This window comes from Cryptomeria japonica, chromosome 7 (genome assembly GCF_030272615.1).
Source record: "Cryptomeria japonica chromosome 7, Sugi_1.0, whole genome shotgun sequence".
In the NCBI taxonomy this organism is placed as follows: domain Eukaryota; kingdom Viridiplantae; phylum Streptophyta; class Pinopsida; order Cupressales; family Cupressaceae; genus Cryptomeria; species Cryptomeria japonica.
In genome coordinates, this window is record NC_081411.1 from 425669943 (window position 1) to 425692065 (window position 22123).

General features: G+C 37.3%; 1 protein-coding gene across 1 annotated transcript in view; it reads left to right on the forward strand.

Annotated features, from left to right (window-relative positions):
* Positions 1-22123, forward strand: part of LOC131043416 (adenylyltransferase and sulfurtransferase MOCS3) — a 169843-nt gene that overhangs the window by 82673 nt on the left and 65047 nt on the right. The window contains exons 4-6 of the mRNA XM_057976611.2: positions 12803-12867; positions 13069-13143; positions 13469-13547. Of these exons, the coding sequence (XP_057832594.2) occupies positions 12803-12867; positions 13069-13143; positions 13469-13547 (219 nt within the window). The remainder of the gene's footprint in view (positions 1-12802; positions 12868-13068; positions 13144-13468; positions 13548-22123) is intronic.

The window sequence follows — 22123 nt, forward strand, 5'->3', positions numbered from 1 at the left end:
TCCCTTCACAAACCTCCGATAAAAACCACACAGACCCAAGAATCCCTTCAAGTGTGTTATGTTTTCAGGAAGAGGCCAATCAATGATGGCTCTAATCTTTTCAGGGTCTACCTTCACACTACCTGCACTGATAATGTGACCAAGGTAGAGCAGTTCTTCCATTGCAAACTCACATTTGGACTCCTTGGCAAACAGGGATTCGGACTCCAGTATGCTTAGCACTTCATCCAAGTGTTGTAAGTGCTCCTTCCAAGATTTGCTGAATATGAGTATGTCATCAAAGAATATCAGTACAAACTTCCTCAGCTGTTTCTGGAAGATTTTGTTCATACATGATTGAAATGTGGTAGGTGCATTCGTCAAACCAAAGGGCATGACTAGGAACTCAAAATGCCCAAAGTGGCATCGGAAAGAGGTCTTCTCCACATCAGAAGCTCTCATACTAATCTGATGATACCCTGACCTGAGGTCAATCTTCGAGAAGAACACTGCACCATGTAGCTTGTCAATAAGCTCATCAATTCTCGAGATAGGATACTGATTCTTGATAGTTTTCTGATTTAGTGCCCTGTAATCCACACACATGCGCATGGTCCCATCCTTCTTTCTCACCAAAACAACAACTGAAGCAAAGGGGCTTTTGCTTGGCCACATGTACCCCATGTCAAGCAATTCCTGGATTGCTTTCTCAATCTCATCCTTTTGCTTCTTATGATACCGATAAGGAGTAGTCATAACTGGCTTAGCTCCTTCTTCAAGCTCAATGATGTGTTTTGCACCTCTCTTAGGTGGTCTGTCAGGAGGTGGGCTTTCAAACACCTTACTTCTCTTGGTTATTAAGGCTTCAACATCTTTAGGATAGTTCCGATTCTCTTTTAGTGGTTCTGGGGGCATGACCATGACCTTACTTCTATCCGTGATCATTGCTTGAATGTCTGTGGAATAGCTGCCCTTATCTACCAATGGATTTGAAGGTATTATCAAACACTCTGCTGCCCATTCCACCTGGTTATGGCGGATCAGCCTCTCCATCCTTTTCAGAGATACAACTCTAAGTCCACCATGCGACATTCCTCTCAATACTACCTTCTTCCCCTCCGACATGAATTTCAACTCCATGGTTTGCAAGTTTAATGTAATCTCACCAAGAGATCTCAACCATTGAATCTCGAGGACTGCATCATCAGTCCCACCAATGCTAACCACAAAGAAATCATCTCTGATTTCATGATTCCCCAACTTCAGAGACATGTTGGAAATCATCCGGTTGCAGGAAATAGTGGAGCCATCTGCTACCATGACTTTGAAGCCCTCAACTTTCTCTGCCACTAGTCCCCTCTTAGCAACAATCCTTTCATCAATGAAATTGTGAGTCGCTCCTGTGTCAATGAGAGCAATGATACGATGCTCTCCAATCACACCCCGAACTCTAAAGGACTTATTCTTGTGAATGCTCGAGATTTGAGCAACCCCTCCTTTGTCTTCTGACCCAATTTTAGGCCCTTCAGGAGCCTCTTCATACTCGCTGTCCTCAACTTCAGTTTTCTGTTCTGAAATTTCAGAATCTGATCCATCCACAAAATAGCACTCCATCTGATGCAGATTGCCCTTTCCATAACACTTATGTCCTGGGGCCCAAGGTTCTTTGCAAAAATAACAAAGGGTCTTCCTTCGAAGCTCTTGACGAAGCTCATCATCCATTCGTGAAGGGAACCTCTTGGTCTGATTTGTGAATTTCTTCTTATCCTTTCTGAAAGGGAAAGGCTTGGACTGAATTTTGTTCCTTGGGGCAGCCAACTCAATGCTTCGAGATTTCTTAATAGCTTCTGCCAAAGTGGGCGGATCAAATGCTTTAACCCAACCTTTCAAAGGTTCCTCAAGTCCTTCAGTGAAAAGGACAACTATCCGCTTCTTAGAGATGCTACTTACCATAACTGATAAATTTTGGAATTCAGTTACGTAAGTGTCCAACGAACCTTGCTGTTTGAGTTGAGCAAGTTCTCTAAATTTCACCTCTCGATCCTTGGTGTCGAATCTCTCAATCAGCGTGTTGGTGAAATCGGCATAGGTGGTGGTCAAGTTATGACCAAGGGTGACCAACCCATGGTACCACCATTCGTGGGCCACTCCATCCAAGTGCAAGGTAGCAAACTTGATGGCATCTTCTTCTGGCATAGGCCTCAAGGACAAGTAATTGTCCAACTTCTGCACCCATGCTCTAGCTGTGCTCTTAGTGCTTCCATCAAAGTGTGCTAAAGTCACTCTTCCAAGAGCTTGCTAATAATCTCTTGGGGTAGAAAATCTATTGTGATTCCTCCTTCCTCTCTTCATTTTCTGATTCATAAACTGATCCAAAGTGAGGATATCTCAGATCTCACCAGGGAGAGAAGCATACTCCATGTAGCTGTTTCTTATTTCATTAGTTGTAGGTATCTCCGTTTTGGCTTGTTGTATGTCTGTTGGCAGGAATACAGGTTGTAGGGGTCTTGGCGCTGAACCTCCACTGTTGCTCCCTTTGTTACTCCCATTTCCATTGCCTATAGGAGCATTAGAAGTGTTGGCTTCCGGTTCATTGTTGGGCTGGTTAGGGGTCCCAACAGCGTTCTGGTTAAGTTTGGCCAACAATAGAGACATCATGTCCATCATGGCATTGAATTGTCTCTCAGCCTTCTTATCAGGGGCCTCATTTTGTTCTGTAGCCTTGTCTGCCATTGAATCCACTAAATCTGAAGAATCCAAATCCTTCCCTCTATTTCTCACTACTTTTGAAAATGTATCCTCTTCTAGCACTATCAGAATCTAAAACTGCTGTCTCTTTTGTTCTCGGTTGTAGTATCTGACGTCTCTGTCACTCATGGAGAATTCTGAGTCCACTGAAACTCACATGTTGGCAGGAAAACCAACTCTGATACCACTGTAATATCCCGGTTATTTCTTTTTGTTTTTTAAGACCAATCAAAATCATCAATCAACATAGAACCCGTTGTTAAGGTTAGAAAGCAGAAACTCAAAGCTTGCTGAAAAATGCAACCCTTCCACTTTCTGATCACCAAGTGCCCAATATGGGAAGGTGAGACCATATGGTGAATAGGGGATCGTTAGATCTCAAATCTACTGAAAAGATAACGTGAATACAATACTGGGCGGCAAGCCAACCCCTTCCTCTTATCCAGTGGGAATGCAAGAAACTTGGTGGTGAACCAGCGAAGAGAAATATACAGCAGACACAAATCACTCAACCTCGATATTTCAGCAGGAGGACTGAATTACAAAAAGCTCAACTCGACCACTTATGCAGTGGGAGGACCATTACAACCAATCATCACTCGACTGCTTATGCAACAGGAGGACTGAATTACAATTTAACGAATATAGGCGGCAAGCCAGCCTCTTCCACTTTTCAACGGGATTTGAGTTTACAAGCCAGAATGGTTAGTAGTACTACTACTTAACCTTACAATAACAGAGAGAGTGAGAGTAGAAGAGTAATGCTGAACTTCCAAGAGAAGAAATATGAGACTCTACTAACATCAAAACTGTAGGCTGGAAATGCATAATGAGCAGCCTATGAACCCACTAAAACACTCGTATCTCTCTGAATACTCACCCAATTCACCCCAAATCAGTTCTAAATCAACACTATACCAGCAACGATGAAAACAAACCCAAGGGGAGCTATCAAAACACTCTCATTTATTTGGCATGCATCCCAATGCACCTCCTAAACCCAACACCTAACCAGAGAATTTCGATTTGCATTATTAAAATCTATACTCAATGCAAGGTGCTAAAAACTTATAGGATGAATCGCCAGTAGCAGGAAAGATGAATGAGCCGGTACCCAGAATGATAGAATTGCTTGGCCAAGAGGTATGAGCAAAATACAGTTTCAACAACTCCACGACCAACAACCAGAAAACACTCCAATCCCACACTAAACACTCCACAATCTGCAAAACTCACTCACCAACAGCACTGGAAACACCAGGACACAGCTAGGTACTATCTTCCAAGTACGAAACTGAGACTTAGCTAGGAAGCCACACTTCGAAGCTCAGATTTTCAGTCACCAAACCGGCAGCATAACGATGCAATTTTAAAAAGATACGAAAATGAGAGCCCAAGGCTCTTATTTATAACTTCTTACTCCACCAAATTCAAATGCAAATGCTCACACATACGCCCAAATTCATCCTTCCCATTTGCATTTCATTTACCCAAGTGGACCCCAAGGATGGCGCCATACTTCAAGTCAAACTTCACGCCAGGCAAGCAAGGACCACGATTTTTGACTTAGCAAATACTTTGTTGAATAAAATAACATCTCCCATTTTAATATTGGTGTCCCCCTTCCAGACATAAACAATTCGCCTAGCACTTAGGAGACATCATGTTATGCACAATTTCCAAAGTCATTAATCAGTAGTAAAAATAATCAAATTAATTAAATATTAAACCTTATGATAAGGAAATAATATTTAATTACATCACTTATGACTCCAATACTGATTATTAACAAAAACCAGGATGAAGCTGAGCAAGGAAGACCACTGAACTGTTGCAGAATCAGGACCCTGTCCACTGCCAAAAATAGAACCATTCTGTACTGCCACTTACTAAAAATAGTAAGTCATGAACTATTGCTTTGAAAAGCATGATCTTCGCACCCAGTGACAGAGCATGGAGAGCTCAGTAGGACAGTATCACCAAAACAACCAACCCCTGACTTACTAAAAATAGTAAGTTCTCGCCTCATCAACGTTTGACCCGCATTCTTCATTCCACATAGCCTACGGGTCTCAGTAATAGGCCAATGGACCACTGGAAGTACATCAACGAGAAGGGGACATTACAAAATATAACATTAAGATATAGCTCATGTATTAATATTTGACTTTATTTCATTAAATGTCCCTTATAATAAAAAGTGCAAATATTAATCATTATTATTCACTTATAATTAATTATTATTAAAGTATAACTTTAATAATAATTAAAATGTCATAAGTCCAATAATAACCATTATATCTCAATTTTGCAAACACCATAGGGTAGCCCACTGTGTCCACTGTTCATGTGGATGCCTTACTAAAAATAGAAAGGGTCCCTCTCAATTAACCGTTGATTTACTATAAATAGTAAGTGTGCGAAACAAAGTGAAACGGAGGCCAAACTGAACCAAACGAAAAGCAATCTTGAACACTTCTGACCTCTAGAATGCAAATAAGCCTCATGCACTACCAATTGGGATCGTCTAACCGTTAGTCAGCCTACGAGGGCCAATAATAGGCTAATCCAGTTATAAACCATATCATCCCTAAAAGGGGACATTATAGTCCGCCCTCCTTGAAATTGCTTGTCCCCTAGCAATCTCAGAAACAAAATAACACACTAATCCACCTGGGTCTTGTTGATGTGTGTTTTATGCACATAACATTCAGAATAAAATACCAAAGTACCATAAACTTGCATAACAATCAACAAGAGGCTAGTTGATGCATAACAATGGACGTATAATAATTGAAGTTAAACTTGCATAAATTTCCAATTGACCATGCACAACACACTTACAATCAACTAGAGGCTAGTGGTATAGATTAAGGATTCCACACAAATATACTCAACAATTCTTTCATTCAATCTAACAAACATTGAAAGCAAATTCTAATCTAAAATTCTAATCTAACTTGGAGGAATTGACCATCAAGTCGAACAATGATTTATATTCAAAAAGCTGCAGCATATACCAACAATTCTACAAAAACTCTCGCTTACAAATGAGAGGCAATGGGGTTTATATAGAGCCTCAAAAAAAATGAATGGCTCAGATTGATTCAAGATCAACGACCAAGATTACAAGATAAAACCCTAATTAGGGTTTGTTACAACCACCATTACATTGGCCAATAAGAAACGAGGGTAAGTAAGATAAATAATATTTCATATAGTGCCATGTGTCACTTATTCCCTCCTTGAATGAACGTTGACTTGCTACCCTTTGATTGAATGAATGGTGACTAGGATGCCACCTCAACTTGCCACATAGACTTGATTAATTTGCCTTGAACATTCTTCATGATGCCTAGAATTCCTTGTGATACTTTGCATTTCATTCTTATGTTAAGGAATTCCATGAACTATTCCCTCCTTATGTTTGGGAAATTTTCCCAATCTTGGAATCTTGAATTATTTCCTTCCTTGGCGCTCTTTGATATTGAAATTCCTTGATTTAGTTCCTAATTTCATAATGTGGAATCCTTTTGTGCTCATGTCTTGAACTTGCTTTCCTTCATTTGTTCACCATCAAGGTGAAGTCCTTTTCATGTTTGATCCAGTCCTCATCTTCACCTTTTGGAATCTATGTCTGGAAATCCTCATCCAATCTTTGAAGTATTGATCTTTCTCATCCGCATTTGTGATGTTGTCCTTGCAATATGCATCCTCCTTCAAGCCTTGATTATCATGTCTCCTTTCCTTGTAGTTGTTCTGCAAAACAAACAAGTATTGGATCAAACACCAATGGGATAAATCTGATTCTAGCCCTGGTGGGAAATCCATCCGCATACGGACGAATCAGTTCTCAAAACATCCGCATTATCCTTGTCCAATCTTTCACTTGGTGGAAATTTGATGTCTATTTGGACAACTTTGTTATTGATCTTCATCCTAATTAATTTGTCCCTTCCTTGTAATTCTGTCTTCAAGTGGAAATCCGAGTCTCATCCAGACTCATTGTCCTTGAAAATTTTGTGTTGATTTCATCATCATTTGGAGTGGAATTCCGGACACCATCAGGACTTTGTGACTGACATGTCCCAACTTGTTCGGATAATTCCGAGTAGAAAATTGTAACACCAATTCTGGGAAATGTTAAGGTCCGGATTGAAATCTGGAAAATTCTCCTCAAGAAAACTTGGCTTTTAGACTTGGGATAAGTCTGATTACAATAAATAAGTCTGAAGACACCCCTATAAACTTAGAAAATAACATCCCAAAAATGAATGTCCATGTTTGAAAATACTCTAAAAATGGGGTATTGAAGTTTGATTTTCTGATTCTTAAGTTTGAATACACCCTTAGAAAGTCTGAAAATGTCTCCAAAAAGTCTGAAGACACATTGAAAATTATGAATATCAATGGCTGGAAGTGGTCACAGACTCACAGCCATGTCACATGCTTGCATTTGAATTAATTTACCCTCCAAAACTCAGAAATGGTCACATCTGGGCATAACTATGTGGCTGGGAACGAAGTTTCAGTTTGAAGACAACCTGGTATACCCAGAAAAAATATAAAAAATGGTGCCCGAAAGTATACCACAATTCTGAAAATGCTTGGAAAAAGGTGTGGAAAAGTCTGATTTTTAGTTCTAAAAGTCCGAAGACACCCTTCCAAGGTCCAACAATGGTTGCCCAATGTCTGAAGACAACCTGCAACTTCAATAAATCAGTCATTTAAATTTGTCGCAGTCATAGGAAACACTTGTATTTAATGGATTTCACTTTCCCAAAGTGAAGTTTGTCAAATCTGGGCATGAACAAAAGGCTGGTAAAAAATATCTAAGTGTGAAGACAAATCTGAAAGTGAAGTTTCAGACTTAGATCAACAATGGAAGCTCCAAAAAATGCCCCCAAAACTCACCCAAAGTGATGCACAATGAAAATTGCCCAAGTGTGGAGGTAGCTGGAAATGAAAAATTAGTCTGAAGACACCTGCAACTATGGTGTTTCAGACTATAACAATAATGGTGTACCTCAAAAAATGCCCCCAAAACTCACCCAAAATGGCTTCCCAATGAAATCACCTAAGTATGTGATAGCTGGGAGTGAAAAGTTTTTTGATTTTCAGACTTACCAGCACCTTGCAAAGTGACAAGAAACCCTGGAAATGATGGAAAATTGACTTAAAAACACTTTCCAAGTGAAATCGCTAAGGTAGGTAAGTGGTTGGAAATGATGTTTTTTTCTGAGGACAGTCTATAACAATGGCGTCTCAGACCTGCGACAACGATGAATTGCTCTGAAAATGCATCAAAAACTTCACAAAATCACCTCCAAGCAAAATCGCCTTAGTGTGGAAGAGTTGGGCAATGAAGAATAATTATGAAAAAGTGTTCCCAGCCAACAATGGAGTCCAAATACTCTTCAGCAATGGAGGAAAAGTCAGGTCTGAAAATTATAACAGCAAGGAGCAACAATGGCAGCCCACAACTATGGAGGAAATGCACCAAAAATGGGGAAGAATGATTTCCCAAATAAAATCGCCCCACTTGGAGAAGTGGCGCCACCTCCCAAATCTGAAAATTACTCTAAAAAACTTGCTCCAATGGCTGCCAAGAAATATTGCCCAGCTGGGCATAGGCAGAAAATGAACAACAAAACTAACTTTCAGCTCCAAATGTGTCAAGTAGACACTTCACCAAAATCGCCTAGCTGGAGAAAATCACCCAAATCAACAACTTAGCAATCACACTCAGCAAATATAATGATATTTTAATATTGTTCACCCCATTTTAAACATGTTTTCACCTTGAGTTTTCACCACACAAGCAATGTGGGATAAAACACTTGCACTTTTACACTTGTGTTGGAAAATCAACTTCCTTGGGAATATTTTATTTTTTTAATTTTTTGAAACATTGCAGGTCATATAATAATTGTATTTAATTTTTTATATAATCGTTGCACTTTGTAAAAACAATTAAATTTGGGGCTCATTTATTTAAAATATTTCATAAAATTGAATCAAAATGGCCACTTGGGGGAAAATCGATTTAACTTGGGTTAAAATTCCAATAAAAATCTTAAAAAATCATTAAATATTCCCTTTGGGGAAAATCACGCCAAGTAGGGATAAAAATCCCTATCAAAAAAATTCGTCAACTTGCACAAAAATGGGTCCAGGGGAAAATCGATTTGGGTCTGGAATGAAAATTCCAACTTAAACTTCATCACTTAGCACAAAAATCCTCCTAGGGGAAAATCGACCCCTGTCTAGACATTCATCCGGACACAAAAATCATCAAAACATTCCCAGTGGAAATTCACCTAGGGTCTGGAGTGGTTATCCGCATAAAAATCCATGAAATCCTGTCACAAAAAGGTCCTGGTGGAAAATCGATCCATTTCAGGAATCATCACTTTAGTCATCCGCAATCTTATCCACACTCCCTAGGGGACAAATGAAGGTAGTCAGGAAAATTCCCAACACTTAGTCAAATTCTCAATCATCTGGTGGAAAATCGCCCTTAGTATGAATTTTGAATGGTGGAAAAACAAGGTATGTCTGGATTCTAGGGGAAATTCATGTCCAGTCTAAAATTTGAGTGGGGGAAAATCATGGGTAGTCAGGAATATGAGGGGAAAAGCACCTCTAGTGTGGAATTTTGACCTTTTAACCCTTAGAATATGGATTTTCATCCGGAATATGATGATTTTTCCACTCAAAACCACTAGAAAACTTCAAAACTCAATAAAACTCATCTGGACTTAGACAAATTTGCCAAAAATTTAAGCGAAACACAAGGAAACCTATCGGGATAAAGTGCAAAATCAAATCTCTAAGAGTTGTATCCTTTTGGATGAACACTTCATTGCATGTCTTTTAATTATTAATCATTGCTTCTTACTTGACTAAAATCCCATCATACTCCTCATGAGATGAGGGTTTTAATTAATAGTTATGTGCTTTGTTTTTTAAGTGCACTGTTCTCATGAATCGCATCCTTTGGTATCGATTGGTTCCCTTGATCGCTGGCTTAGTTTGTTTAATAATAATCGCTTACTTGTCGTTGTTTATTACTACCAATCACTGCTCCTCATTGGAAATCGATCATTCTTTAATAATCGTATCATCATGAACACTGCCTTGCACATATCCAATCGTATTATTATTGAAAGACTAACTCATTCCCTTGTGTTATAGTTGAGTCGCTTGCGTAATTATCATATGTGCTATATGATTGATGGCTGCCTTTGTATTTGCCTTATCATCGTTCTCCATGATGTCCATATTTATGTGCATTACCAATGCTGTTCTTCCTTTATTTATTTGATCATAATTTATATATTCTAATCTATAATATATAAATTATGTTTATAATATAATATTAATTTATATTTATTTGAATATTTGAAGAATATTATTAGTAATAAATATTAATAAATATTAATTAAATAATAATAAATAAATTTCAAATAATCATTCGTTGGTAATTATTTTATTAATTAATAATAATTGCTTCATTTAGGATATATATAACGATCAAGGAGGGGACATGACATATTGTCAACTAGATAGCATTGTTTTATTTTGGATAATTGCAAATGAAAATCAGGCAACACTATATTTTAGGAGCACAAGCTATAACATAGTGTATTGCTTATTCACACTTTTACCAATTTATAAAATTTGTATTTGGGAACATTTTAAGACCTTTTTAATTTTGGCTTCTTACTACTACCAATTTGGACTTGGATGATAATATCTTTTGTGCCTTTTCAACCTGTCACAGATGTTGGAGTTGTTAAGTGCCCTTTGAATGCTATTGTTTCATGTAAAGATGGACACAAATCTCTAAGACATTGTTCATCCTTGTGATGTATATAAACTTAATAAAATAAAAATATCACAAGGTTTATTAATATATAATATACATTAAAAAAATTCAGATGATTAGATCAGCCCAATGTATGAATGGTTAGAGATAAAATTTAACTGCTTCAATCACCCTAAAAAAGATCAATTAAAAAACCCTTGGACTTGATAAGGTTCCTAGGGGCATAACACTAATATATGTCATCTTAGCAATCATGTGCAGGAGATTCTTTAGAACAACTATTTAATATCTACTCTCACTTCATTGTGTGGGCCAGTCCTCTGTACACCATTTATTTAATAATGGGTGGATACTTTTGATTCTTTGAATACCTTGACAATGGTTGGATAATATTGTCAACTAGATAGAATTGTTTTATTTTGGATAATTGCAAATACAAATGAGGCAACGCTATATTTTAGGAGCACAAGCTATAACATAGCGTATTGCTCTTTCACACTTTAGCAATTTATAAAATTTCTATTTGGGAACATCTTAAGACCTTTTTTATTTTGGCTTCTTACTACTACCAATTTGGACATGGATGATAATATCTTTTGTGCCTTTTCAACCTGTCACAGATGTTGGAGTTGTTAAGTGCCCTTTGAATACTATTGTTTCATGTAAAGATGGACACAAATCTCTAAGACATTGTTCATCCTTGCGATCTATCACGACCAGGATTCCTTGGCGGCCCAACTTTTATTCTAATGGTACCTGTTCTCAATGTTGGGGATCCTCTAACACATCTCTTTCATGGGATATTTCATGGGATATTGGCTCACATTGACAATTTCTTCTCTACCCCCAGCAGTTCTTTGGCTTTGAGTGTTAGAGAGGTTCTACATGGAATTTCTTGCATCATAGGATTGTCTAGGCTGAACCCTTTGGCCCTGAACTTTGCCTGACTAGCATTCTCGAACTCCATATCGGTACTTATACAGAAATTGATGATAATATCACCGTCTCCTTCAATGTGTCCCAGAATATTGGTACTTGAGGTTTTTGGTTCCCCAATCAGGTGGTGTTTATTTGCTTCCATTGCTTTGTGGGGTTTTCTCCTTACAGTTCTATTAATTTTTGTACTAGTTTTTTGGTTACCTTTTCTGGATTAATCCCCATTGATCCGTTTCCTTATTTTTTGCTTTTCTTGTTTTATTGTAACTGTTGAGTCTAGGGTCCATTTTGCCGTAGTTCTTTGCTATTGCACCTGATGTGTGTTCTGGTTCCTTTGACCTATTCTTTGTCATTAGTGGACATTAATATAATTTCTTTCGTTCTCTCTGCTGCCAAACATGCCCATATAATTACAAGAATATAATGTCTTTTTTTTTTCATGTGTCTCTCTTACAGAGAGGAAAGCATAAAGCTATGTTATAATTGAGAATCTTTATAGGGAGGTTTCCTGATTTTTAAAGATGTCAGCTTAAGCTCGCTGTTCTTTGGAGATGCTCCCATAAGTGTCTCTTAGATGGGGACATTTTTTTAAGGTGAGACACATGTCTGAGATAGTAGATGAGTATTGGGGGTCAAGATATGAGTCTCTGAATGGCTATGGTTAAAACTGAATATACAGAATATAAATGATTTTTTGCATGACATATCAGGTTCTTAAATATTAGATATAAATTTACTACCATGATTTTATTTTTAATTGTTCTATAACAATTGCTACCTGCGAAATATTTCTACACAAAAAAGCATGCTCAGTTTTCTTGAAACATAATGTCAAACTTCAGATACACAATTGAGAACCATGATTATCATAATTTTTTTTTTGCATTTCTATAGTAATTTGAAAATCTAAGTTATGTAACATAACAATTTGGAGGAGTATTAGAGTTGTCATTATTGGATAGTTTGCACTAAGGTATTCACTACATCTTTCTGGTTTTGTTTGCATTTAATTTATTTGGTTTAAATATTTCTGCTTTCCTTTCTTCTAGGAATCCTGTCTACAATTTGCTTAGAAGGTAGCATTTTTGTCATTTTGCAATTGAGAAGAAGTAGAATACTCAAATTTGAAGTGTTATGTGATATGAAACAAAAAGATACTTTCTATGTTTATGAAGCAGAAGCAGTCTTAAAAGCATACCACAGTTGTCTGACTTATATTTCATCTTATGATTTTTTTTAACCTTATGTTTATTTCCCTTCGCTCATAATGAAATTGACATTTTAAATATTTTGCTTATTTTAAATAAGGTAATTCATACTGAAGCAAATATTGGAAAGTCAAAAGTGAAGTCTGCAGCTGCTGCATGCCATGCGTGAGCCTCTTGTCCTTGCTACTTAAGTTTCTTGAAGAATAGATAATGTCTTGTTGGTTCCATTAATTTGGTAATTGAACTATTGGAATCAACAACAATTTTGGATGTATATCCCACTTTTTTTTTGCATCTTTCTTTTGGTTGTCATGAACTCCAAATGACACCTTTGTTAATGTGGATTGTCTGTTGTTGTATACACAGGATTAATTCTGCTGTCAAAGTTGTTGAATACATGGTTGCATTGAGCACTGCAAATGCATTGGACATTGTTGGCAAGTATCCTTATGAAAGAATCACTTAAGTTGACTTAACCATTAGTGTTTGCAAAGTTTTTGTTTGTCTACTCTATTTCTATATGTGATAATCACCATTTAGAAAATTTACCTATTTCTAAGCTCTACTTTTCTTATGTTGCTTCCACAAAAAAATTATGTCTAAAGATGGGACAGATTATTTGCCTGCCTCATAATTGCATTTCTATACTCCAAGTGACTTCAAAGGTTCTTTTTAATAGAGGCTTAAGCTATCTTAGTAGTCATGCTAGCTCTTGTCCAAATCGGTATGATATTTTCAATCGGTACTACTTAACACATTTTGTGAGATATGATATAGTTGTTGATGCAACTGATAATGTAGCAACTCGGTACCTGATCAATGACAGTTGTGTGATCTTGGGAAAGGCATGTAAGCTTTCATTTCTTCAATTTTGTTTTGATTGAAGCACTACAAATCGGTTTGAACTTATGAACATATGGATTTATGTATACTTATTTTTACGTTGTAACTTGTAACATGGATTGATTGAAGAATAATGTTAATGCAAAGATAAGAAATTCAATGCATTTCTATGACAATGGTAAATTTTAGTGAATGCAAATTGTGAATTTTAGTTAAATTGAAACTGCCTATGCAGCTAGATGCCATCTACAAATGGTAGAATTAGGAGTTACCTTAGATTCATCCGATTCACTGGTTTGGGAGAGTCAGATGGGTACTCCCAGTCAAGACACCTCATCAGGTTTGTTTGGGCGAAACTTGGTAAAGTCAGTGAGACTTGCAAGTCTGACCAAGGGTTGGTAAGTTTAATATGACTGACTTAGGCAGCCCAAAAAATTGACATAAAACCTAAGACCATTTTCAAATTTTCCATTCTGATTGCATTTAGATAGGAGGAGGTCTGAAACAGATTTCATATTGTTGCAATCATTTTTTTAAACAGATTTGAAGCTAAGAAATTTAGAACACTAGTAATAGGAAATCTTAATACTCAATATTTGTATTTCAACAAATGTGCAGTGTTTTCTGTACATTTTCTATGTACTACTTATTCTAACTTGAACTATAGCTTTAAACTTGGAAAAATTACTGGCTCACTTTCGGAGGATGAATTCAACTTTGACAAGTGATTTTGCAAGCTGTACTTATCTAGTCATATGCCGTGTTGAAGCATTGGATTTTGGTTTAATTGACCTGAGGAAGAAAACCCTCTAGGTTTGGAATTGGAGGACAAAAACACCCCTGATTTCCATCATTGGATTAGTGGATGAAAACCCCTGATTCATACTTGGGGCAATCTCACCTAGGGATTGCATATGAGCTTTATTGGTGAAATCTTTTTGACAAGTCTACAAGTGCAGAATCATATATAATTTGCAGTGGCCAAATCCCACAATTGTCTCAGCGATGATTGGTGTAAAGGGTTTGTAAAACATATTACAGAGGTTATCAACGACTCAAGGTGGATTTATTATCAGCAATTTGTGGCAGAATTCTCAACAGAAATTCTTGATAACCACATATTAGCAATCTATGTTAGAGGGTGGGTATGCCAGCACTATTGTCATTGATGTCAACCGCTTACACCTGTTAGTGTGGTTATTCTGCAGTTTGTAATATTGTTCAGTATTGTTAAATCTGGAAAAATAGGTAAATCTGAAATAGAAACAGAGAGGTACATCTGAAATAGATAATCTGAAATGAATTCATAAGCCAGTTTGTTGCAGTATCAGGCTTGTCATTTTCACTCGGTGCCTTCCTTTTCAACATACTTGTCCTTAATGTCAAGTTGATTGATCAGTGGCTGCAGTCTTATTAACTTTATACTCTCTGTGATTCATCGTGTTGCAGCCTTGTGGTAAATTATTGAACAATTTATATTTGTATCGGAAACAATCTCAAAAAGGGAGTATCTGGGTTAATGTTACTTTTTCATGTTATGTTTATGAAGTTCTGTCATAACTGCATAATGAGTTGTAACTACTCTTGCCAACTGGACGATTTTTGTTGAAACCCGACTTTATATTCTCTATCGTGAAAAAAATATTGTCATACTTGTTTTGAATTCGATTGACAGTTTCAACTGTCTAGGTGGTTCTTCAACTGCCAGAAAACAGTTTCAACTGATAACACATTCTTATCTATAGAGTGGGAGTGGAAACTGATGCTTTCTGTGAAGATAAAATGAAATAATGAAAAACTGTGTTCAAGGTATTACATCGGAATCTGGCTTAAATAATTAGCGAGATCTGTGATAATGTGTATGTACAAGATTGAGGATATTTTCCTAGATTCGATGAGTGGAATGTGGTGTTGACAATTGTAAAGAAGTATACTCCCACAAAGAACATCGAAAGAGATAGAGAATTGCAGAGACGCTGAGTTTATAAAAGCTACTGTTTTGGTGGTAGAAATCTGGTCATTATATGGTATGCAAACCATGGTAATTGTGCAAGGTATGATGTGATTATCTAATATATTTCTTTTGACAGAGAGTAACGGTGCTGCAAATATATTTTACTGATTCAATTCAGATTGTGATCAAAATCAAGCAGTGATCATAAATATTTTATATTGTCTGATAAAGCTGTGTTAAGTGGGTGGGAACAGAGATTTCTTCATATATATTGCTGTAATGTCCCCTTCTCCGCAGTGATTAGTTCAGTGGTCCATTGGCCTATTCCGGAGACCCATAGGCTATTTGGAAAGGAGAATTAGGGTTTCCAACTTTTGTGGAGTTCTGCACGAGCTTTTTAGGGTTTACCAGGAGGGAATTCTTCAGTTCTGTCTATGGTTTCCTTCTGGATTTTTCATGAGCTCCAAGGTGGTATAAAATGATTCTTTGGTGAAGTGAGAACTTACTATTTTTAGTAAGTTAGGGTTTGGCTGTTTGGATGATGCTGTCTTACTAAGTTTTCCAAGCTCTTTCTCCGGGTGCGAAGATCATGTTTTTCGAAGGAGTATTTCATGACTTACTATTTTTAGTAAGTGGCAGTATTGAGCAATTCTATTTTTAGCAGTTTGGACAGGGTCCCGATCCTGTAGCAGTTCAATGGTCTTCATTGCTCAACTTCATCCTGGATTTTGTTGATAATCAGTATTGGAGTCATAAGTGATTTAATTAAATATTATTTCCTTATTCTAAAGTTTAATATTTAATTATTTTATTACTGATTAATGATATATTGGGCGACCTAGGAAAAAACATATTTTAATCTAATATCAATGTTATATTTTCCTAAGTTAGGCATTGAAATCTGAAGAATGCATTAAGTTATTATTGAAGACTTAGGCAAGTTTGAACTTGTTGAATTATTGGTTAAAATGCAACTTGGGTGCCCACCTTGGGAAATGAAATGAAATGTCATTTGGATGCCATGTGAGAGTGAAATGAAATGGAAATTGGTGAGGTGAATTTGGGAGCATTTACATTTGAATTTCAGAGGAAAAAAACTATAAATACAGGTGCTTGGCCTCCCATTTGGATATCTTATGAAATTGCATTGTTATGTTGCCGGTTTGGCGATTGAAAATCTGAGCTTCAAAGTGTGGCTTCCTAGCTGAGTCTCAGTTTCGTACTTGGAAGATAGTACCTAGTTGTGTTCTTTTATTTCCAGTGCTGTTAGAGAGCGTTTTTCTGAGTGGAGTGTTTTGTGTGGATTTTGGAGTGTTTTCTTGCTGCTGGTTGCGGAGTTGCTGAAACCATATTTTGCTCATACCTCTTGACCAAGTGATTCCTTCATTCTGGGTACTGGCTCTATCAAAACGTGGCATGGAGGCAATATAGTCTGCAATTTTATAGCTGCTGATTCGAAGAATTGGATTTTTAGTTGCAAATCGTACCTTTCAGCTGGGCCGTACTATTCTAGGGGTGCATTGGGATGCGTGCTTCTGTTTTGAGGCGACCGGACTTCAATTTTTGTGTTCATGTTTCATTGTCCAGGTTATATCTTTCATTCGCATTTGATTTGGTGTTTTTCCGAATTCATTTGAGTGAGTTATGATCATTTTGGTGTTGCCAGTTGAGACTAGTTATGCTTGTTTGACTTCAGATTTTTGGTACAGGAGCAGTAGCATGATTTGAGTTAATTTGTTAGTTGTTTCTTGCTGTAATCTACATTGGATATCATCTCTAATCTTCTCTTTCTAAATTGTAAGGTTAAGTAGTAGTACTACTAACCATTTCTGGAGGTTGCTTGCCCACTGTATAAGTGGAAGAGGTTGGTTTGGCCGCCTTCTTGTTCTATAATTTAGTTATGAAGTTCAGTCCTCCCACTGAGTAAGTGGTTGAGTGATTTTATGATTGTAATGGTCCTCCCGTTGAATAAGCGGTGGAGTTGAGCTTTTGTGTGATTCAGTCCTCCCGTTGAAACATTGTGGTTGAGTGATGTGTCTTGGTGAGTTGTTCTCTTGGTTGGTTTACCGCCAAGTTTCTAGTTTACCCGTTGGATAAGCGGAAGGGGCTGGCTTGCCACCCATTATTGTATTCAACTTTTCAATTGGTTTATGGTGCTAACGATCCTCAGAACACCGTATTCTCTCACCCTCCCAGATTGGGCTCTCGGTGAACAAAAGGTGGAAGGGTTCCTTCCAGTTATTTTGGATTATTTCTCTAACCTTAACGGGTTACTGTGTTTGCTGTGTAAATCTTATTGCTAAATCAAATTTTTTTTATTGGGGATATTACAATTGCAGACAGGATACAAGCCAATATGCATATTGACTACAATATTGGCTCATTTGTTTGAGAATTAATAATATTCTACTTGTAATAAACATCAATAAACTTTTAGTATTGATATTGTTTGTTGGTTGAAAATTTTGTACACTTGGGGAAATATACAAAATTGTGGTTTCAACCACAGTGTGTGAGTAAAACTCTCCTAATTAAGGGAAGGCTCCCCCTATCTACAAACTAAACCAATTTAATATGGGTGGGACATCAGTCTTTCATCTTCTTCAAGAAAAAATGTACTCTTTTTTCTTCACAGAAAAGTAATAGCAATTGGAAATAAATAACAACAAATATAGAAATGAGACTTTTTTGTAGGAATTTTGGAACATAAAGGGAAGCAAAGTTTCCATGAAGGCACAAAGACCTCCGTCACTTCCTCGGGACGGGAAAACAAAAAGAAAGCTCAAAATCTTCAATTGTCTATCCTCCTATCAACCTTTTTAGATGATTTTCTGCTAACTAGCACAATATGTAGCAGCTCAAAGTCTAACTACATGATGCCCTTCAACTCACATGCACAAGTCTTAAAAATAGAAGCAGCACAAAGTCTACAAGCTATCTTCAATCGCCAAACCGGCAGCATAACAATGCAATTTGATAAGATAACTCTAAATACAATTAGCAACCCAAAGTCTACAAGATTGAATTCAAATCCCTCTTTCACAATAGAACAAAATTCACAATAAACTCTAGAAAATGTCGTCACATAACAACTTGAATTGGCACAAAGTCTCAACACAACTTGCCTCTTTTATTGAAAGCAATTTGATTTACATCTAAGCTCAAAGTCTTAGAGTGCACATACAAACTGACATAATTTTATTGCATTGCCAAAAGATATCCATTACAATAGACCCCCTCAAGTATTTATAGGAGAGGAGCCTTGAGAAAAAGGTGGGAGGATCCTAACTAACTTGAGAAAATTCTCTCAACCAAGACTTATTCAACAACTAACTATGACTTATTCCAACTACAGTACTAATTGAACACAACTTGTAGTTGCTTTACATGTAATTACAAAAGTGCAAGTAACGAGTTAAGTTGCAATTACAAAGTTTTTTTTTACATGTAACTTGTCAAAACAAAATTACAAATGCATAACTAAAACTATTCCATGTGTCTAAAGATACGGCTCTAACTGCATCATCCTTTGTTTGTGATGATCTTCATGTTGCTTCAGGATGCTAGAACTTGAAGTATTCTGGATTGGTAAAGACATCTTGAACCGGAACGGGAACTTGCATCCTTATCTTCTTGCTTGGGGTAGTACTAGCTTTTCAAGAGCGAAAGGACTGTCTTCCTCTTTTCATGTCATGACCATCTTTGTCTTGAAAGCATTCTATGCTCTCAACCATGAATTGTTGTTGTATCTCTTCTTTGTATCATCCTCCTGTTGAAATTAGCCTTTCAGATTAATATAAGAACCCAAAAATCAGAATTAGCTCCTAATTAGATTGTTTGCTGATAAATAGAGATAAGCAAAATGAACACAAAGACATAGATACCTGTTGTGACCATTTCACACATCGCCCCATTAAAATGGGGACCCCCTCTTTTTGCTTGTTTTTGCTCGCCTTTCTCTCTGCTTTTTAGGGTTTTGGTTTAGTATGTCAGTCGTCTGGACTAGGGTCAAGCCTTAGGGTTTTTGTTTTGTGTTTTCAGGCCTGAGTCCAGTCAATCTTGAGAGCTATTGAGCTTCCTCCCGTAGGATGCAATTTTGAATAAGGTGAATTCGTCAGGTGGTCAAGAGAATCTATCTAGTTTCAGTCTGAATTTTGAATGCAAAGTCCAATTTTTGTCTAAGTGTTAAATGATGGATTATGGAATTTTGTCTGATTGAATGATGTTGACCAAATTTTGAGAATTGTGATAATTGATTCTGGGCATGGGAAATGACTTGTTTTTGCCTTGTGAAGTGACTAAAGTCCTGAAATCTTGATATTTTGGCCTGCAGAAGCAAAATTGCTCCTGTCCCTCACTGAAGGACTGGAGCTTGTTTTTCAAAATTTTACTGTCCTTGCAGGATCAAGACGATTTTCGGATTGGAAGAGATAAAGGGAGGCATGTTCTTTCCGTTGAATATAATTTGAAGAATTTCGCAAACATGGAAATGTGCCAGGAGCAAAAATCGCTCTCGTCCCTCACTGAAGGACCGGAGGTTAAAATCCAACATTGCCTTGTCCTTGCAAGATTTCAACAATTTCGCAATTTGAGGAGAACCAAGGAAGTACATCTTGTCAGTTGAATATAACTTGAAATTGCCAACATAAGGAAAATGGACCCTAGAAGCAAAATCGCTCCTGTCCCTCTGCCAGGGACCAGGGCGAAATTTGATGTTAGCTCCCGTCCCTCTCCCAGGGACCAGAGCGAATTTCCTTATAGGGCAAAATTTGGGCGAAGATCAAGTGAAGATTAGGTTTGAGGAAAGCAAAGAAGGTGTAACGGACCCATTGAAGACAAATTGAAGATTGCAAGACACCGAAGCGAGGCCCATATTTGCCTAGGCGCTCCTGTCCCTCACTAAGGGACCAGAGCGATTTCTTCCTTAGATCAAATTCCCACCAAGTTGAAACAAATTCCATGCCAAGGATGAATGAGAGGATGCACAACAAGTCCGTTGAAGATAATTTTAAACATTGGCAAAGTGTGATGGAGCCTACAAGTGCAAGTTCGCTCCTGTCCCTCTCCCAGGGACCAGGGCGAAATATTGGTTATATTGCCTTCCTTACAAATTTAAAGTCACTCCAAGTCAAAGTACAAGGTGGCAATGACGTTTGAGGTGTCTCGACGAAGAATGAAGTATCAAAGACTGCAAAGGTGATGGAAATGCCCAAGTTCGCTCCTGTCCCTCTCCAAGGGACCAGAGCGAAATGTTCAAATGTGTCCAAATTTAAGTTGCCACTCACATTTCAAGTGTTCGAAAGGGAGTAAAGAACATCATTTTGCGCCTCAAAGACAATTGCAAGTCAATATGATGAAGGATTTACACTATATGCCCAAATTCGCTCCTGTCCCTCAGTTAGGGACCAGAGCGAAATCTCTAGGTGTGCTTAAGTTTTGAATGTTAATCACATTTCAAGTGTTCAAGAGGGATCAAAGGACATCGTTTTACACTGTGAAGGCAATTGCGAGTTGATAGAAACAAGGATGAGCCCAAGATACCAAGGATCGCTCCTGTCCTTCAGGCAAGGACCAGGGCGATATTCACTACACTAGCCAGTTCCTTCAAAAATCATGTCTAGCCAAGGACATGCAGGGTTGCACAAAGTCAAAAGTGTTCTTGAGAAGATGATATGCGAGAAACCAAACGCCAGAAGTGATCAACTTGAGCAAAGAAGCTAAATCGCTCCTGTCCTTCAGGCAAGGACCAGGGCGATATTAATTAAATCACTCATTTTCCTTCAAAAATCACCTCAAAACAAAGATCAACAAGGTTGAAAATATCATTTGGAAGGTGATGAACTAGAAGTTAAGGTTAAAGGATGGCAAATTTTGGCTAGAACATAAAGTTCGCTCCAGTCCCTCACCAAGGGACCAGGGCGAAAATCATTCAAACATCAAATGTGCCTTGTAAAAGACAAGTAAAGTATGCGTGGAGTGAAGGGGTAACGTTGTTACTTGCCTAGTGATGAAGATTGGCGATCAAAGAAACAAGGATCAAGGAGAACACAAGGTTCGCTCTTGTCCCTCACCAAGGGACCAGGGCGATGTTGACCTTAAAAGGCATTTATCCACAAAGTTGAATCGATCAAGCTCGAGATACCTAACGAAGATGCCAGTTTACTTGTGAAGAAGGTAGTTTTGAACGTAAAAGGCAAAAGAATCAAGGTTAAAATGCTAATTCGCTCCTGTCCCTCTCCCAGGGACCAGAGCGATATGGTTTGTATTTTTTCATCTCCCAAATTTTGGCGCTAATAATATTTTTGAATTTTATTAAATGCTAAAATCAATAAAATTTGAATATTCAATTAAAGGTAGCATTAAAAATTTGCGCATGGACATTTAATTAATTATTTTTTGCCTTTAAAAAATCGAATTAATTAATTGCAAGGGCATTAAATGAATTAATTATTATTTTAAATAAAAATTAAATTGGGGTGAGCGCTTGAATTTTAAATCTTATATTTTTACAAAGTCGGCCCTTGATTTTTATTTGAAATTTGTTTTAATTGCCAAAGTCGGCCTAGAGGTAAATGAGAGATGAACGCCTATAAAGGAAGGGTAAGTTATTACATTTCAAATCAC